This window comes from Branchiostoma lanceolatum, chromosome 1, assembly GCF_035083965.1.
Source record: "Branchiostoma lanceolatum isolate klBraLanc5 chromosome 1, klBraLanc5.hap2, whole genome shotgun sequence".
Lineage (NCBI taxonomy): Eukaryota > Metazoa > Chordata > Leptocardii > Amphioxiformes > Branchiostomatidae > Branchiostoma > Branchiostoma lanceolatum.
The window spans coordinates 41,159,633-41,178,154 of NC_089722.1; the positions used below are offsets into that span (position 1 = coordinate 41,159,633).

General features: G+C 41.0%; 2 protein-coding genes and 1 long non-coding RNA gene across 3 annotated transcripts in view; all 3 read left to right on the forward strand.

Moving 5' to 3' along the window:
- Positions 1-915: 915 nt before the first annotated feature.
- On the forward strand, positions 916-7,991 carry LOC136426672 (uncharacterized). Its single transcript, XM_066415435.1, has 2 exons — positions 916-1,245; positions 7,825-7,991. Exons 1-2 carry the CDS (start codon positions 1,020-1,022, stop codon positions 7,989-7,991), a joined length of 393 nt encoding a protein of 130 aa, XP_066271532.1. The 5' UTR covers positions 916-1,019.
- LOC136423494 (uncharacterized) lies at positions 4,443-7,231 on the forward strand. The gene is made up of 2 exons (XR_010753746.1): positions 4,443-6,160; positions 6,201-7,231. It is a non-coding gene; the product is annotated as an uncharacterized lncRNA (long non-coding RNA).
- Positions 7,992-10,369: 2,378 nt separating the features above from the next.
- The window catches only part of LOC136423472 (dynein axonemal heavy chain 10-like), a 63,771-nt gene continuing 55,618 nt past the window's right edge, over positions 10,370-18,522 (forward strand). Inside the window, exons 1-13 of the mRNA XM_066411632.1 lie at positions 10,370-10,496; positions 11,057-11,281; positions 11,859-12,066; positions 12,529-12,644; positions 12,915-13,085; positions 13,850-13,984; positions 14,353-14,543; positions 15,010-15,208; positions 15,690-15,806; positions 16,275-16,523; positions 16,923-17,099; positions 17,652-17,829; positions 18,309-18,439. Of these exons, the coding sequence (XP_066267729.1) occupies positions 10,476-10,496; positions 11,057-11,281; positions 11,859-12,066; positions 12,529-12,644; positions 12,915-13,085; positions 13,850-13,984; positions 14,353-14,543; positions 15,010-15,208; positions 15,690-15,806; positions 16,275-16,523; positions 16,923-17,099; positions 17,652-17,829; positions 18,309-18,439 (2,118 nt within the window). The 5' untranslated portion in view covers positions 10,370-10,475. The remainder of the gene's footprint in view (positions 10,497-11,056; positions 11,282-11,858; positions 12,067-12,528; positions 12,645-12,914; positions 13,086-13,849; positions 13,985-14,352; positions 14,544-15,009; positions 15,209-15,689; positions 15,807-16,274; positions 16,524-16,922; positions 17,100-17,651; positions 17,830-18,308; positions 18,440-18,522) is intronic.

Consider the following 18,522-nt stretch of genomic DNA (forward strand, 5'->3'; position numbering starts at 1 on the left):
GACCTTTCAATGAACTCTAATAGCAACCAACCCATACAAAAGTGACTTGTAAATAAGGAACAAGAAATACAAAGATACATCTTTCAGTGGCAACTTTGAAACTGAATACGACAGCAAAAAATAATAGAAATTTTGTGAGTTTATTTTTTGGGTCTAATACGTTAGTTATACTTCCCTAGACATTCTCAAATTCATTACGTTTTGACGACAATAACATTCTGCGATTTTGATAGTATCTGCTAGATGTCGCTTTTGAAGGAATACATTTTTTGCCTAAGGAAAATATATAGATTGAGGCGTCCTGTGTATTTCTTATGTTGCACAAAGTGTCACGAATGACCGTTGCTTATTAGACGATGTATCAGATATGTCAAAACGATCTTTACCAAGAGCTGTAGCTTTCTTAAAACCTCTTTGATACCCTTCAGGGAAGTCGAGGTTCCCCGTGAACTCCTTACAGAGCCTTCACCAATCAAAACGTTTGTCAAAGTTTTCCAATATGGCGCCCTAGCAACGAGAAAGTCATTCTTGTTCGTGCTGTAAGATGCAAAAGACACACATACTGGTCAAGTTGATAATTTCAGTACCTTAAAAAGAGGTCGAAGCGCATACCCTGTTAAATTCAAACCGCATGAAAGGCTAGATGACTCGAGTCAAGCAAAAATAAGTTTGTAAACATGGCGCCTTAGCAACCGTGGGCTTGTTGTGGACCCTTGTCACAAATCTATTGAATTATATTCATCCGCAATCGTAAACGCTATGAAACAATTGAAATGAAATTATATGATTCCGAAAAATATATATATGCTTTGTTATTATCATAGTATATAAATACATTCGTTGAAATGACAATATTTTGTTGTATTTCCCCAAGCCGGACGGACTATTTTCAGCAACCGCGGCACTTCTATTTTCAGTTCAATTAAAAGATTGCGCGGGTCGAATGAGTTGAAGATTTCACATGGAGAAGAAGATGGGCCTGTATTTAGTGCTGTAAATATAAATATTTTTGACCCAGCATGGCTCTAGACGACGTACGTTTGGAATGGATGCGAGACAAAGTCTACGCAGGTCTGGACATCGAAGATACGGAGATTTTTGAGGAACTCTTGAACAGAGAGGATGGCGAGTACGAACGGAAGATTCTGAAGTTTTTGAACGAAAGTCCTGAGAGCGGGACTCCCACAGCTATACTGTTCTACTGTCAGATTCAGGAGGAGGAAGAAGAAGTGGAGGTAGAATGTGGTAGGTGCAAACTTAAAGATTCTCCTCGTTTTTAGGAAGAAACCTATTAGTTTTAGTTGATGACACACCCCCTACAACCCATGGTCAAAATATTTGTGCACGACTGAACTGATGGTAACGTTGGTACACATCAACAATAACGTTATACTGAACGTTAAATGATTCCAATCATTTGTAAGATTGTTAGACATTCATGCCAAGTCCTTCAAAAGGAATTGAAGCAAAAAAAGAATGACTTTTAGTCTGTTTTGATTTGTTTTTTAATAGTGTTATAAGTTTATATAGAGACTCAACACTAGTCAGTTCAAATCCGGAATGTCACTTTCCAGATTTCAAGGCAGCCATCTTGGAAATCCAATTTTCCAACTTTTTTTCTACTGAACATACAGTTTAGTTTTACCAAGGAGGTTATATAGACAGGAGGAGGTTCTGGATTAACACCCCGCCGTGGCCTTTGTCTTGGCCCGTCAAATCCTGCTGTGTCCCATTGTTCCGGTGAGCCGGCGGCACTTCTTTGTTTTCACTTTCCGACTCCCAAGCTCCATGCAAATGAGGCCGATTATGACGCCACCGGCAGCGACGCTACCCGAGCAGTGCCCGATGTCTAGACGATACCTCTTCGGTTTCCGACAATTTCCTTATTTGGGGTGCGCAATAGCATGCGCAGAAGACGGCATTTTTGAAGAAAAAAACATGGCGATCACGTTGATAGTTTGTTTATCTCTCTACGACGAACATGGGTTTGTTTACAGCCATTTCTTTGTACATGTCTCTTTTTTTTGCCTTAGAAATATGGAGAAACATGTATAGATTTATGCTGGAATTACAAATTTACGATGGATTTCCCCGATAAACTACGGTTATCCTGGGTAGTACAGACATTTGTCTTTCCATTCATGTAATTTTTGCCATGTTACTCGCTCGAATTTTCCGTTACCCGTAACGTTTTTGGTTTCTTGTTTGTATCATTTTAATTTCAGTTAGGTCTCTATAAATGACCTTGGTAGGGTAAGGGATGGTGCTACTAATTTTTTGAGAGGCTGGTTTCATTGGCACGACCGGCAATGCGCCTTGGAATGAATTCCTTATTGAACAATTTTTTTCCGAAGTTGGTTTCTATCAAGGAGTTTGTCGAGCCTTTAAAAGCCAGCTAACGTTTTTGTAGGCATTAAAATATTGCATGGAAATGTACAGCTAGCCCGACTGCAGTTGCCAAGGCCTCCGTGCGCTTATAAAACCTCCTTGGTGCGTCAGCATAATTCCTCTGTCAGCAGAGGTTTGTCTTCCGTGATATCGGCTTGTTTATCGCTTTTTTCCGGGGATCTACAGCCCTTCTAAAATTGTCTTCAAAATCACAAAACTTCCAAAAAAAATCCACTTGAAGTCTGTGCCGTCTTTCTTTGGGGTTAACATAACAATGAAAATTATTCTGGCTCCCGGGTGAGATGCTATAGAAATCAGGACCACTTCGCACCCCAATGTTAATTATTTCTTCACACGGGTTTCCAACACTGCTGAAAGGGGACTGATCTAGAGCCTCCTCCTGTCTATATAACCTCCTTGGTTTTACATGTCATTTGAAAGAGCATGATTTCCCTTACGTTGTGGTGCCTTTACTTTGGTCATAAGATGTAAAGCTATGAAGATATTCCTTTTTAAAGTTGCCCAACCCATACCTACATTGATTCGGCCTGGCGACTAAACTGGGGCCACAGGGGGCTAACAGTGGGCTATCCCAATGAAAATGGGCAATAAATAGTCCGTCTGCACTGTTGAAAACACTCGCATAATGAGTTATCACACCTAGCTAGTCAGTGTAATTAGCACTTATTTGACAATTTTCTCCTGAGGTGAACAATTTGATTTGAACAAGAAGCGACTATCAAACCTCCTTGATTTGACTTTACCAGATCACAGTGCTACATTATTTCAAACTAATAAGCTATGTTGTCAATTAGCTTGACTACATAGGACATCTGGACATCTGCAAAGAACAAAAAAAAGTATAATGTCCTTGGTTGTATCAAGGAGGTTTAAATTCAAACCTCCTTGGTTGTATTCATATAAGCAGTGATAAATGTAACCAAGATTGAAGATGTAACAGTGTAAAACGATTTTGACCTTTTTTAAAGAGTTAGGTGGAAGAAACCTTGAAGAAAGAAATCAAATTCAGCTGTAACAGTTCTAATTGTCTTCCCTAGGCCCTCACAAAAAAAAAGAATGTTAAGAAATCATTGGGAATTTTCATAATTTGTATTTGAGAGATTAAAAAAGCCTCAATGCAAGGAGGTTACAGGCCTATATATTAAACCTCCTTGCTCAATGTTTAAGATATGCTTCGAGTCCTGAGTTGTGGATTTGTTTTTTTTTTTAGCAGGGTCTAAACCATGTATAACTTGATTGGTGTTTTGATTCTCTTATCGATCAAAAGCCTTCTGATTGCTTGCTTGGCCCATGAATATAACATCTTTATTTGACCAAGGATATACAAAACCTCCTTGGTTTTCCTTAATGGCAAAAATTTGTCCACTTATAAAAACATTTGTAACATTGTGTAACAAAGCTTCAGGTAGAAAATTTACATAATACTTACTGATCACCCATACAAAAAGAGCAGATGATGATTCATACCAATTAACATGGTTAAGACAGAGCTTGAATGACAATGGTCCATTATTTACACTTGTCAAGTTTGTTTTGTTGTTGTTGCTTGCTGGCAATATGACAAGCAGGCCATCTTTGCACACCAAGATTTACAAAAACAAAGGACACTGTAAAATGTCCTTGCAAAAACTTGGCCATGCGACTATCATAGTTTAATATGTAACAAAGACTTTTTGTTGGGGGACAAATTGAGCAGGCAAGATGAAAATGATACAATTAAAAAAGTATGTTAACAATAACATGAAGAAGAGTTTACATGAAGAACACTGCGTAACGGTTTTGTTTCGAACCTGACCTCCTGAGGTAGGCTGCAACGGTTCAGAATAAAATGGTTTCGCAGAATTGTAATCATGAACCCAAAAGCGTTAAGGAACCGGTTCACATTGATGTTTTATGACATGGTACATCCGGATACATGAGGTCATAGTTCTTGGCGTCACTTGGGCTTTAGCGCAGGAAAGAGTGAATTCAATGTTTTTAGCTGTCGATCGGAGCGTTTTTGAATCATAGCTTTTTGCTAACTTAAAGGTTCTTACAAATGGTCCAATGAGGACACGAGAGCCCTGATATCTATGTGGGGGAATCAGGATGTCCAGAAGGACCTTGATGGCATTCATCGAAACAAGGACATTATATAGAATTCTATATAATGTGACTTTATTAATGTCCTTGATCGGAACCAGGAGGTGTACGAAAAAATTGCTATGGGCATGAAGGACAGCAGTTTAGTGCCAATTGAAGACACAACTCTTTGTCAGTGCTCGGAAAAGTGAAAGTTTCAGCTGTCAATAGGATATTTTTGAATAGTAAAATCTTGTTACGGCCGCTTACTCGAGGTGCGGGATTACAACAGAGTTATGCAAATTCGATGTAAAGCGTTTTCAGCGCGGGTGCAAGTTTGCATTGCTGACGCAAAATGTTAACCGTTTCAATTCTGGGTTCATCCAAAACGGTTTGAAGCATTTTATTTTTTTAATCATGAACGTGGCCTTTAGTTATTGTTTAATAAATGTGTTTCAGATGGCAGCTAGTTAACACATTGGTGTGGCTAGCATGTTTTTATATCAGGTTAAAAAATGTTTTACCAATTATAACTATGAATAAGTCAGTCTCCCCACTTGAATTGCATGGGTATATCTCCCAAGATAGCTCTTCATTCCATATGGCTTTTTTACGAATGTATTCAAGGTGATATTATCTATGTAAAAAAAGTGGTGGAACATCAGACTGAGGACAAGCATGATGCTTTTTTGTAGCTAAAAGTACTAGTGCAATCAATGCAGCAGAAAACCCTACAACTCCTGTATATCATAGCCAAGAACAGTGTCCCGGTCACCGTCATGCGTCACCCCTACGCTTCTCCTCGACAAGTGTATTGGCAGTTCTTTTTGCGCAAACTTTTTAAAACTGTGCTGCACCCCTCCCCACACTTTGAACTTTCTGTCTCAACCGGTGACACTACTTAATAAGATAGCAACTTGAATGACAAGACTCATTTGATAACAGACCATGGGGTGAATTTGAGTAAACCAAATTGCGAATACAAAGGCGAATCCTTGCAACTACGTCATTATGTGCATTGTTTCAAGGGCTGAACGAATCGATCGACATTGACACTATCAAGAATTCTATAGACAATATGTAGTAGATTGGTCGGGAGAGGTGGCTTCGATACTCTTCTAAGTTTATCAGTACTAGTGTTTATTATCCTTTAAACAAGCCGTTTATCAGTGTCTGTAAATTTAAGTACCATATTTTTTTTCAATGAACAGAGCACACCCTGTACCCGTATTGTAGCTTAAGGTACTCCTAAACCTTTTAGCGAAGTTGTTTTAGAAATCGTCAATACGCATTGGGAATCCCCACCACAAACATCCACCAATCTTTGGGAAACCATAATGTATTCACATTGTTATGCAGCCCAGACTTCCACCGCTATTGTTCCTGTATGCAAATGAACATCACTATCACAACATCATGAGTGGCTCAGTAACGCTCCATTCAAACAAGGACAATATTATATAATGTCCTTGATTCAAACAACAAAGGAGGTTGTATAGTCTATATAACCTCCTTGAAACAACAAGGTTAAAGAATTCGATTTTAAAAGATTCCAAAGTAGAGAGAAGTCAACAGTGGAAGATTTACAAAGTTATGAAAAATTAAACACCTCTGTAATTGAACGGGTATTTTCTTATTTCTTGATATCAGAGTCTCCTGCTTTTGAAAAATTCTTAGTTTTGCCAAGGAGGTTATATGGTCTATATAACCTCCTTGGTTTTGCCAAGGAGGTTGGTTTTGCCAATTTCAATAAAGCACATCACTCTCGCTTGTGGAAAATATATTGGGTGTATGTCATGCCAGGAAATGTTAAAAAATGCATTTAAACTTATACTAAACTAAAAGCAGAGTAACAATTAAATGAACTAAACACAATAATATCGAGAAGAGTAGGGTCGCGGTGTGCTTTGGACCAAAAATCAGAAGCGGTAGCTTTTCACGCCGCATACTCAACCTACAGCCTCCCTGACTAATTAGTCGCCAGACTTGCCACACTCGTGATCAACATCCCCTGTTCTGTGATTTTGGCAGGACTTGAAATTCAGTACTGTACTTTTCCTGTCATACTTCAAAGTAAATAAATCTATCCCGTGTTACTATAATGTAAGTAACATAAAACTACCTGCACCCTGCTAATTTTAACTGCACCATCTAATCATTTTCCCGTTCTGTTCATCAAATTTAATAATTTTAAAGTGATACAATTCAAACCTTTTTAAATCCTGAAATCTGTTCTAAGGGCAGTAAGGCAGTACAAAGTGAACATATTGTTTTATAAAGAAAATGGCCACTACCTGAATTGGATCACAGACCTACTTTGAATCATACTTGCTAATTAGACTGTATTTCACACCAACTGGCAAAGTGTGAGTTCAGTTCTGGAGAGCCAGGCATTGGCAATAGAGAGCCTGGCCATTCCCACATGGCCATTCAACCTTGGTCGATTTACATTTTTCACACCTTTTCCACCAAATTACCAGTTCAGTGGTCGGGCTTGAGTTCAATGGTCTAGCTCATTAGAGGTGTCATTGCCCCCTATGGGCGAAAGCAATTGCCACTCAATTACTGGTATTAACCCATATGGCCAGTATGAAGCTGCATTGTGCTAAGCTAGGACTACATCGTAAACATGCATTTTCAACTGATCATATCTAAAGCGGTGAATATCACTGACTAATGATTTTTACATGATTATGTTCATGATGAAGAGAGCTTTCAGCTGATACCCAACTTGTAGGCAAAAATCAATCATTTCTGAAGATTCCTGATAGCTTCTGTTTTTCCACATGTGAACTGACTAGTGTTCAGTAGAGAAGTTGACATATCGTTGTTGATATAATTGTCTGAGTTTGACAATGCAATATCATATAGCCTTTATTTATAACTGTCACAGTTACTGCCTAGTTGACTAGACTGTGATCGCTGAATGACCAGAAAATGGATTTGTGTTCGTCAGCCCTCAATATTATCATTGGAAATTATGCACGAAGTAAAAGTAATGATCTAAGCAACAACACATTACAAAATGTTTAAAAAGAAATCTATAAAATTACTTTTAATTAGTGATCTATCAAAGTTTTAGTGGCACAGCAATCACAGCCTTTATTGGGAAGGGGGTATAACAGTTTGTTTATTCGTTTGTTTATCCAACCAGGGGAAATCATGTCGCAAACTGGCAATTTTCAATAAAGTCTGGGGGGAAAACCCCAAAGAAAAGTTCAATGATTTACATCAAAATCAAATCAAAGTTAGAAGCGATTATACAAGTTACGCAAACTACAAATTTCACTGTTTCTGACTGATTATTTGATTGATTGATTGATTGATTGATTGATTGATTGACATCTGTTCCAGAACCGGAGGTGCCAGACATCCCAGTAGACGACGGGGCGGCAGGCAGTGATGACGACAAGAGGAGTGGGGACGGGGAGGCAGAGGGGGAGGGGGGCGGCAGCAGGGCAGAGGGGGAAGCAGGGGCAGACCCAGGGGCCACGACACCCGCCGCACCACCTGCAGGTTAGAACTTGTCATATGGTTGTATATAATTTGGCATCGTGTTGGCATAACGGTCCTGGGTTTGAATCCCGTGACATGCAACCGATGTTGTGCGGCAATGTGCCCTTTAAGGAAAGCCACTTAAAACTGTCGACTTTTCTCACTTCACTCAGGCGGCAATGAGTATCTACTCTCATCTCCCAAATAAACATACCCCCCGGAATAAACATACCCCCCGGACAAATTTTCAAAATCTAATAAACGTACCCCCCGGAATAAACATACCCCCCAGAAAATTAACCAAATTCACAGATGAACTGTGTCCGAGGGAAAGATGATGATAACAGATATGGTAGCTGTACATTTATGCCTGTCTGAGGACCATACCAGTAAAGTGTATAAATATTGAACAGAATAACTGCACACATCTTGTTCATCTTCTTGCTTGCCACTTCAAAAAAATATAGTAGTTATGTCGAAAAATTGGGCATAGGTTCTCCGCTATGAACCCTAACCGGGGGCCAACGGTGCTTATAAATTCAACAAGTGAAAATATACATGATACATGCATTTTCTACTTGGAACTTGAAGCAAGTGATCAAGGAAAATTGTTGTATATACTGAGTCAGAAATCAAAACATGACAAGTAGTCGCCAAACTGCTCAGTTCACTTGGATGGGCGACACTTTCAAAGTCTACTCTTTGTTTTTAAACAAATGTATCAACATTTAGAACACGAACAGAAGATTTCAATATCCTGAATATATGGTAACAGGTAAGTTATTACTTATTTGTAAAAGCCATAGAGAAAAGGAAGAACTATAACATGTATATGATGTAACTTTTTATCTTTCCCTACTTGCCTTTATCTTATATGCAAATATAGATTTGTAAACTTTACGATTTGTAAACATTACATGCCACAAATTATTGTGTTGTGTCAAGGAAATTATCATATCATATCAAGGACAATATTATATAATGTTCTGGTTTTTGTTGTTGCAATCCAAATGATTTAAAATCCACAAATCACCCTTGTATGTAGCAAAAAAACATTAATTTTGAGAAACTAAATTGTCAACAAATTTGTGAGAAACCTCAGGCCTTTTCCAATGTTGCCACAAAGCACAAGGTTCTCATGTTACACATGAAAAGTTGAGCTAGACACAGCGGCGCCGCAGACAGAAAGGGGCGGGGCTAACAGAAAGTTTCACCCATATTCCTAGAAAGCTCTGGTATTCTTTCTGTAGAGGGGTGATCTTTTCTAAAGCATTTTTAAGTGATAATAACGGTGACTAGATTGCAATTCAATTTTATATATAGACTTTGATATTAAAATTCTCTTTGTAAAAATGCAAAACACATTTCTGACCAAGGGAAAGGAGTTTTATTTGTACATAAAAAAGAGTTGTTTCCCCTTCTTCGAAGTGAGCTCTTCCATGACAAAGCGTTCCCACGGCCAGAGTCACTGACGTCCAATGCGTTACTCACTTTACTAATACTGTGGCGATTCTCCAAGCGCTAAATTTCCATGTTTGTGGTAGGATTGAAATGTTTTGATATATATTGAAAGTAATTACACAGTTTTTTTAATGCTAAGACACTGTTTTTTGTGGTGTTGTTTTTATATTTTCATTTTGGGAAGGACTGTATCTCACGTGAGTAGAGAAATTTACATGCGTTAAACGTACTTGAAACACTGCGCCGCTGGCATGTATATTTTTTTCTGATCAGCGTGCTTTAGTTTACGATGTAAACAGAGACTGTCCAAGTTGTTTATACAAAAAGAATTGCATTTCAAAACGTCAGTGTGGCGTCTTATTTTCTCCCAATAACAACGTTGACTTTGTAGTGTCATAGAGATCGACCGATACGTTACGAGTTACGCCGGGATTTCACAAAGGGCGGGTCATAGCGGCAGGGAAATCAACGCCGCTTGGCCGAAAAATAGCGAATTATGAGCAAAAATGCCGGGGAAATATGGGCAGGAAAACCCAAACTTTCAATTTCAATGGGATCCCTGGTTAGCAAAACTCTGATTTTCAAAAAAATAATAAACGTACTGTCCAAAATAAGAACGTACTGGGTGGATTTTGAGGCTGAAAAAATAAACGTACCGGTACGTTTATTTGGGAGATGAGAGTAGCTTTGATTAGGGACGTCCCTCATGTAAGATGCTAAATATGAATGGAAGTCCCATGTTCTAACTTTAAGGAGAGCCACACCTTGAGAAGGTAAAAAAAAAGACCACACTTTTCGAAAAGAGAATCTGAGGACCATCTCGGTGTGAGTGGATCAAATAGATCTGATTTTGAATACCTTAAATTTTACCTTAAGTGGCTATAACATTCTTGTCGAACATAGATGTTTCTTTGCTAACTTTTGTCAATTTTCTTTTAGATGGTGATGCAGAACTGCCAGCAGCAGAACGTGCCACTACAGCAGAGGGGGAGGAGGGTGGTGGTGAGGAGGGACAAGAAGGGGCGTCATCGGCCACTCCAGAAGTGGAGATGCCCAAGTCCAGACAGACCGTAAGTTTTTTCTTAAGTTAGTGGCTGAAAATTTTCTGCAATATGCAATTTGTAGAGATAGTTTATGGGATTCTTATCATATGTAAACTAGTCTACGAATGTAATCTACTTGCAATTTTGCAGGCTGAAAAGTTAATGCTAAGTTTAGTACAGTCAAACCTGACTTCCTTAAAGTTAACATAAAGACACCACTAGGCCAATGTGACCACTTTTCAGTGATCCCTTATAAAGTTAAATTTTCCCCATTGACACAAGCATTTGAGTATCCTGTCTATAGTGACCACCTGTCAACGTTTTCAGCCCTGACTAACTGAAAAGGGTGAGAAGACAGCTGTTGGAAAGCTTGTTGGTTTTACTTTGTGCACGTAAAACAACCCAACACACTTATCAAGAAGAGTAGGGGTGACCTAGTGTGCTTGGCCCCAAACGCGAGCCGTAGCGAAGCTGCATTGCACTACAACTATAGCTACTTGAAAAAGCATCTTGCTTCACCTCAATGACTGCTTTACCTTAGTTTACAGAAACCTTTCTAACCTGTTGCCTTGTTGTTTCCCCTCCAGAAAATCATCATCCAGACGGTGATGCGGTCGTACCTGTTTGTGTGCATGGACCACCTTCCCGAGGAGCTGGCCGACCAGGACTGCGTGTTCTTCCTCCGCAACGTGCTCGGCACCGTCGACTGTCCAAACGACATCGATGAGGCAAACGAGATGCTCCCCAAACAGTTCGAGTTTGGGATCCTGAACGGGCACTCACTGGTCATGCTAGAGCACATTATCAGTCAGGTATGTTCACAACAGTCTGATTCAATCCTAGCCCTAGCCCTAAGCCAAAGCCAATAACTTTGAGGAGGCCAATGAGACCCTCCCCAAACAGTCAAACACTTTGAGTTTGGGATCCTAAATTATCAGGACGCTCACTTGTCATGCTGGAGCACATCATAAGTCAGGTATATATATGCTCACGACAGTTTGAGTTGTTGGTTTGCTGGTTCACTGTTTATGCAATACAAACATTGTCAAATAAAATGACATCAGCTGCAGAAGTGAAAAGAGCCCAGGATTGAAATGTTCCAAAAATCTTTTTTACCAAGGACTCTAGATCTGGTAGAGGAGTGAAATTAACATTGTCACCAGGTACAGTTATGGCATCGTCACTAGATAACTTTAAGTTTAAACAACATTTGCAGCTCAATGTGCAAAGGTTAGATGTGGTAGTGTAATACATATATAACCAGCGGCTGCCACCCTGCATGCTTGCAAAGCTGGTTTCTTCTTCTGAAGGGCGGTTATAGTCTAGTACTGTCCACTGGCTTTACAACTACAGGAAGATGTTGTAACATCTGCTTTCCCCCCTCTGTAGGTCTACACCCCCCTACTAGCCTACAACACCCACAGAAACGGGGGACCCCAGGCGAACGGTGCGTCTGTACCCCCCTCCCGCGGCGCGGCGACCCCCCGCGCTCCGCCAGAGGACCACAGTCAGGAGGAAGGGGAGTTCAACATCAAGGAGTCCCAGACCAGAGCCCTGCTGAGGGACGAGTTCCTCATCAACATGCAGAAATTCACTGGTAAGACAGGTCCTATTGTTGTGTAGTTTTGTCTTTGAATACTTTGCTTAAGTCCATTAGCTTTAACATACACAATTCTGCCAGGGGCATTTCTTATATTTGATTAGGATGTTAAGTTTTATTCTATACCTCTATCTTGTACTAGTATGATTTGATAGCTGTTACCATTGTACCGTGTACAATTGTCGTGCAATAAAGTTCTTCTGTTATAAATTGAATCAAAGATTGGTGGGTAACAGTCAAACCTGTACCACCACATCATAAGGACCACCTGGCCATTGATATACAGTCAAACTTGTCCAAGTAACCACCTCTTTATAAGGACTACCTGGCCACTTTTTGGTACTCCTGTTGATAATTTTTCCCTCTGACACAAGCATTAAAAATCCTGTCTAAAGTGACCACCTGTCCATTTAGATCAGATTTTAGTAGCAATAAACTGTAGATTTTGTTTTACCCCAGGCCACATCAGCCGCACGATTGGTCAGATTGAGGGCGAGGTTCGACTGGAGATCCCCGAGCTGAACCTGGAAGGGTCAGAGGTTGACCTGGCAAAGGATGCAGCTCTTGTGGAAGAGGTGGGTTTGAAACATTGTCTCACAAAAACTTTGCCCCTCTGCACATACATGTATGACTTTCTAACTTCTATGCTACAGGAAAGGGAATGAAACTTCTTACTACTATCATCAAGCCTTAATTCACTGTTCTTTGTATACACAATGTCATGTACATATAAGGCATGCACATTGAGCCAGTGCATTAAAATGTCATCCATATAATCAAATCAACATGGCCTGAGCTAAACGTAGATCAAGATCAACTGTCATCAATCAAAATCCCATCCCCAGATTGAGAACGCGACGTCGAGTTGGGAGCGACAGATCCACCAGGCTCTGGAGTACCAGCAGAAGAAGACTCCGCAGGGGAACGGTCCGCTGGCCGAGATCGACTTCTGGCGGGAGCGTAACGCTGCTCTCAGCGCGCTGCACGAGCAGCTCAAGATTCCTGTTGTCAAAAAGGTACGGGAGGGATCGAAATGTTTTTTTTTGTTCTTTAATATTACTTTTGAGGTCATTGAGCACTCAGAGAAAGACAAGAAAGATTTGTGAAATGTCTCAATGTCCAAGGTGTGTTTTGACTTAAGCCAGTTTAGTTGGTGCTGATAGTATGAAAACAGCTCAAGATTCCTGTTGTCAGAAAAGTAAGGAAATACCACCTGCATATGTAGGTTAGTACAGGTAAAACTGGAGATGTGCAGGCATTTCCGATGTCTACTTTTGACGCTCTCAGCATGCTGCATGAACAGCTCAAGATTCCCGTGGTCAAAAAGGTAGGGGAGGGATCGAAATGTAGGGTTAGGGTTAGGGTTATGGTTGGGGCTAGGGTTAGGGCTAGGGCTAGGGCTAGGGCTAGGGCTAGGGCTAGGGCTAGGGCTAGGGCTAGGGCTAGGGCTAGGGCTAGGGCTAGGGCTAGGGCTAGGGCTAGGGCTAGGGTAAGAGTTACTGTTAGAGTTAGGGTTAGGGTTAGAATTGAAAGGTCATTCAGAAATTATTGCTAGTTATGTGAGAAGTGTGAGAGTAGCTCAAGATTCCTGTAGTCAAAAAGGTAGGGAAGGGATGGAAAAGTTATTGAAGGTCATTTAGAAATCAGTGGAACTTGACTGTGGAGATCATTGAGCTAAAATTACCAACCGCAATATCAAATGCATCTTTTTTTTTGCCTGGGTATCTATCCTTCTTCCATGTTTATATAGTCCTGACTGTTCTTGCCATGTTGTCCACAGATGTTGACCATCCTGACCAAGGCAGACAGCCCCTTTGTCCAGTCGTTTGAGTCGGAGAGGGCCGACCTCACCAAGTTTTTTGTGGAGGCTAAAGACAACGTCAGGTTCCTCTCAACACTGGAGAGACACTTCAAGGTATGGGACACATTTTTTGCTTAGTTTGCCATAGACCTGGCTATTAGCTAGCAGGGGGTCAAGGTGTCTTTTGGTTGCCCTACACCAAGAAAACAAGAAAATTGGACACCCTTCTTCTACAGGGGATATGCGGTCACCGAAACTCCGGTTGAATAAAACACTATCAACTTGGTTGTGTACAAAGTGTCTTTTTGTTCAGTGACTTACCAAGTAACCTGATGAAACTATTCACACGTCATACTGGACACTATCCCGTCCCTGATGAATGCTCTGCGGATGGTGTGGATCATTTCCCGCCACTACAACCGAGATGAGACGATTCACTGATTAATCAAGTTATTAATTCATCGATTGATTTTTCCCTATAGAACCTGACCCACGGTACAGGGTTCAACGTTGTGCTGGACACCATCCCTTCCCTGATGAATGCGCTGCGGATGGTGTGGATCATTTCTCGCCACTACAACCGAGACGAGCGGATGGTCCCGCTCATGGAGCGCATTGCCTGGGAGCTGGCGGAGCGCGTTGCCAGGGTTATCAACATCAGAACCATCTTCAAGTGAGTCAAGATTTTTCAACAGGGCCCAAAATTAATTTTGGGGAAAAAGTGCAATGATGTACCTAACCTAAAAATCTAGGTTCACAGGAAGAATTTTGGGTGCACAACATAAGATAAAGTAGAATGTCAGAAAAGGGTAATTACAAACCTTACTGCCTCTCTTAACCTTCTCCCTGCTGCCTAACTCTGTAACCAATAGGAAATTGGGTGCCAAACGACTACTTCGATGTGCTAAAGGTTAAGAACTTCAATCTGAAATTCTACGGCTAACTTCAAAATTTTAAACAAAAAGTACATCAAACAAAGCACAACAAGGTTATGTACATGTAGTTGCTTTTTCTGATACTTGAATTTCAAGAATAATCTGTATACCGAGTGTACAGTTACTGTTCTACCTCTATTTTCTATCATCTATTTTTTATAACAAATAATAACACACAAAACTTTTCCACACTCCTACCCTTAGAGAGAAGACAGAACAGGTTAAAAGTAGGACCTCGGAGGCGAAGAAGACCCTGGAGCTGTGGAAGGAGTGTTACTTCGACGTGCGAGCGAAGATCGAGGCCTCGGGGAGGGACTCCAGATGGGAGTTTGACCGCAAGAAGCTGTTTGAGAGAACGGACTACATGGCCTCCATATGTCAGGACATCTACGATATTGCACAGGTCTGTTTAGGATAAGGTCTTTTTCTCACGATTTGTTTGATCAATTGAAGTAGCAACAACATGGCAGTATAGTGGGCGTTGCAACTCTCTCTCAATCTCTTTCTATGGCTATATAGTAGGACTAGTACTGGTAGTCTTGTCTTTTTGGTTTCATTAGTGTGAAGCATGGCAACACTGAAAAACGTGCTATTGTACCAAAAAAATGAAACACTCAGAAAAATGCTGCTGAGTTTGGGAAGATCATATGGCAAGATAGTTGAGTCAAAAGGGTATGAAACTATGACACATTGGCTGTAATCACTTCTAATAGTTAAAAATGTTTTAAAGTTAAAAGAAATCATGACAAAACTCATTGACAAGCTGCTATGATCTTTGCTTGAATCCTGTTCTCTTAAAGTTGTTCACTCAGTCGAGTACTGACAGAAAGTACTCCCCTGTACACTGAGTAAGTGTTTTTTTATGTTTGTTTGTTTGTTTGTAGGTTCTTGAGGAGTTCTACAATATTTTCGGGCCAGAGCTAAAGGCTGTGACGGGGGATCCCAAGAGGATCGAAGACGTACTGAAGAGAGTGGATGGACTGGTGGAACCAGTTGAAGAGGTAGAACTAAAAATATTCTTAAGAAATCTAAAGGGTTTGGGTTCGAGTCCTTAGCAGATCTCAATGTTGTGCTTTTGGAAAGGCACTTAAGACCTATATCCTCCTTCTACTCAGGTGAAAATGAGTGCCTAGCTTTGGTTGGGAGTAAAGCCGGACTCTCACATCTCAAGCACATTAACCTTCTCCCTGCTGATTAACCCCATAACCAATACAAACTTGGTGTCGAACGGCTGCGTTAAAGATCCCATCACAGTTGGTGAAAGAGTTAGGTTCCGCTCCAGCGTTAGTGGATCAAACTTTACACAGCTTCCGGTCTTACTCGGCTTGTACTTGTTGGTTACGCCAAAGAAACAGTAATTCTTTCTCCGTCCCTGGTGAGTTTCGACCTATTCCTCCTGCACAAAACATGTTATGCCTGAATAGTTTACCATTTGCGCAAAACAAACAAAACATTTTCCTCCATCCCAGGTGAGTTTCGACCCGTTCGGACTGCGCCACCAGAACCAGTGGAAGGGGGTAATGGACTGGTTCAACCGGGAGGTGCTCGCCATCGAGGGCGAGGCCAAGCACTTCATCGACGAGTCCTTCAAGACGCTGCGCTCTGCGGAGGGCGCCTTCGACCTGCTGCTCAAGTTCAAGCACATCCGCACGCGCGACGCCATCAACACCCAGCTGATGAGGAAGTTCAACGACATCCTGCTGCAGTTTGGGAAGGAGGTGGGTTCAAGGGTCACAGTTTGTAGTTTTCAAAGATTGGAGTGATAGGGAAAAAAATGTTGTGACATTAGGACTGTCCAAGACCCGTTCCTCCATCCTTCCCGGAAAGGATATTTGATTGTTGGGAAAGAGAAAAATGTCACCATGTCCCAAAAATAAGATCTAAGATCTTGGTGATATGAAATAGATTAAATGTATTTTCATAAGCTTAAAATGACAGATTTAACAACGAAAATTAACAACAATGGCTCCCAAATTGGTAGGATGGTAAAGAACTTAAAGCTGGAGTCAGCCATGAATCAGACACATTTTAACAATTTTAGGTGCACAAAAGTGCATGTGCACCAAGTTTTTCCGTCCCTGATGTACCTTTGGTAATGTCCTTCTTTCTCCCCCCAGGTGGACACGATGAACTCCATCTACCAGCAGCACAGGGACGACCCACCGCTCTCCAAGAACCAGCCTCCGGTTGCCGGGGCGATCATGTGGGAGCGCTCGCTCTTCCACCGCATGAAACACGTCATCATCCGCTTCCAGGCGCTGGACGAGATGCTGGCCACCGACCAGGGCAAGCAGGTGGGCTGTTTGTTTGTTTGTTTTTGTTTGTTTGCTATTTTTACCAAGAAGGTTATGTTTTTGTTAGTGTTTGTGTGCCTGTATGGCTGTGTACCCCATAACTCGAGAATGCCAGAGTGGATTGTCTTGAATAATTATTTTGGGCCAGGATTGTCTTCATATTTGCTATATAGGTCTTGGTGAGTCCTCAAAATTATTTTAAGCCTCCTAGCGTCTTTCTGTGGTAATGCAGGTTGACTTTTGATATCTTGTGTCCTGGTTTCTTTATTTGATTGATTGTTTGTTTGTTGGTTGGTTGGTTATCCAGCTCATTCAAAGAAAAACTAAATATTGCCATATGCTGCTTGTGTTCTCTGTGTGAGTATGTTTCTCTTGAAGATGACAATTTACAGGGCACAGCAATGGACCATATAATCAGTTCCTACCTCCCACATTTTTTTATGTAAGTTTATGATAAAGAGAGAAATGTCTTAGCTCTGTAGGAGAGGATGAAACACCTGATTTTTGCTAGTAGCAGCTTGTTGTTAAACAAGAATTGTCTTATCTCTGCAGGCGCGTATGAGATACCTGACGGTTGCTAAGGAGATGAAGGTGTTTGAGGATGAGAAGTACGCCGCGTGGCGCGAGCAGGTGGAACAGGTGCTGCCGGGGTTCCTGAAGAAGAACCTGCTGGCCAAGCCCCAGCAGACGGAGGAGGAGGCGCAGGGAAAGGAAGAGACGCCTGCAGCGGGTAGAGATTTAACTTTTTAACCTTCTTCCTGTTAGAGTAGCTGTTAAGCAAACAATTTGCATTTTTTATTTTGCTTATTTGGTTAGGCAGCAGGGAAAAGATTAACCAAGCACGAAATAATGCAATAGCTTCTATTAACATTTGTCAGCCAGGTAATATCTATCTGCCACCCTAAAATAATGTGTCTAAAGAGAGCTCCGATGCAATGTCCCCCAGTATAAAGTAGCATTTGTGATAAATGTAATTGGAGGTTACCTTCAATACCCAAGTAGAGTCTATAGTATCCTTTAATGCAAAGATATACCATCTTATCAAACTGCGCTCTTGCATATACCATGCCTGATTTGTCCCTATTGTTGAGGGCAAGTCTAGAATGCAGCATTAAAAGAATTGTTGAGTTTAAAGGGGCCTATAGAACATTTCATTTTATTTTACTTGTTTTCTAAAGGTGAAGATTTTATTTTACTTGTTTCTTTAAGGTGAAGAAGCTAAGAAGGTGAAGTACGTGGTAGACTTTGCCCCCGAGCTGTCTGAGATCATCACAGAGACCAAGTACATGGAGCAGCTGGGCTTCCCCATCCCCGAAACAGCGAGGAACGTAGCGCTGCAGGTATGTCTGGAGATACATTTTTGCAGTTCATGTACTTGCATGTCAACAGTCCCCTCCACTTAACCCACAGAACCCACAGAAAT

Coding starts and splice junctions, on each gene's coding strand:
- LOC136426672 (XM_066415435.1), top strand. CDS start 1,020: ATGGCTCTAGACGACGTACGTTTGGAATGGATGCGAGACAAAGTCTAC. Junction 1,246..7,824: donor AGAAGTGGAGGTAGAATGTG/GTAGGTGCAAAC, acceptor CATCTGTTCCAG/AACCGGAGGTGCCAGACATC.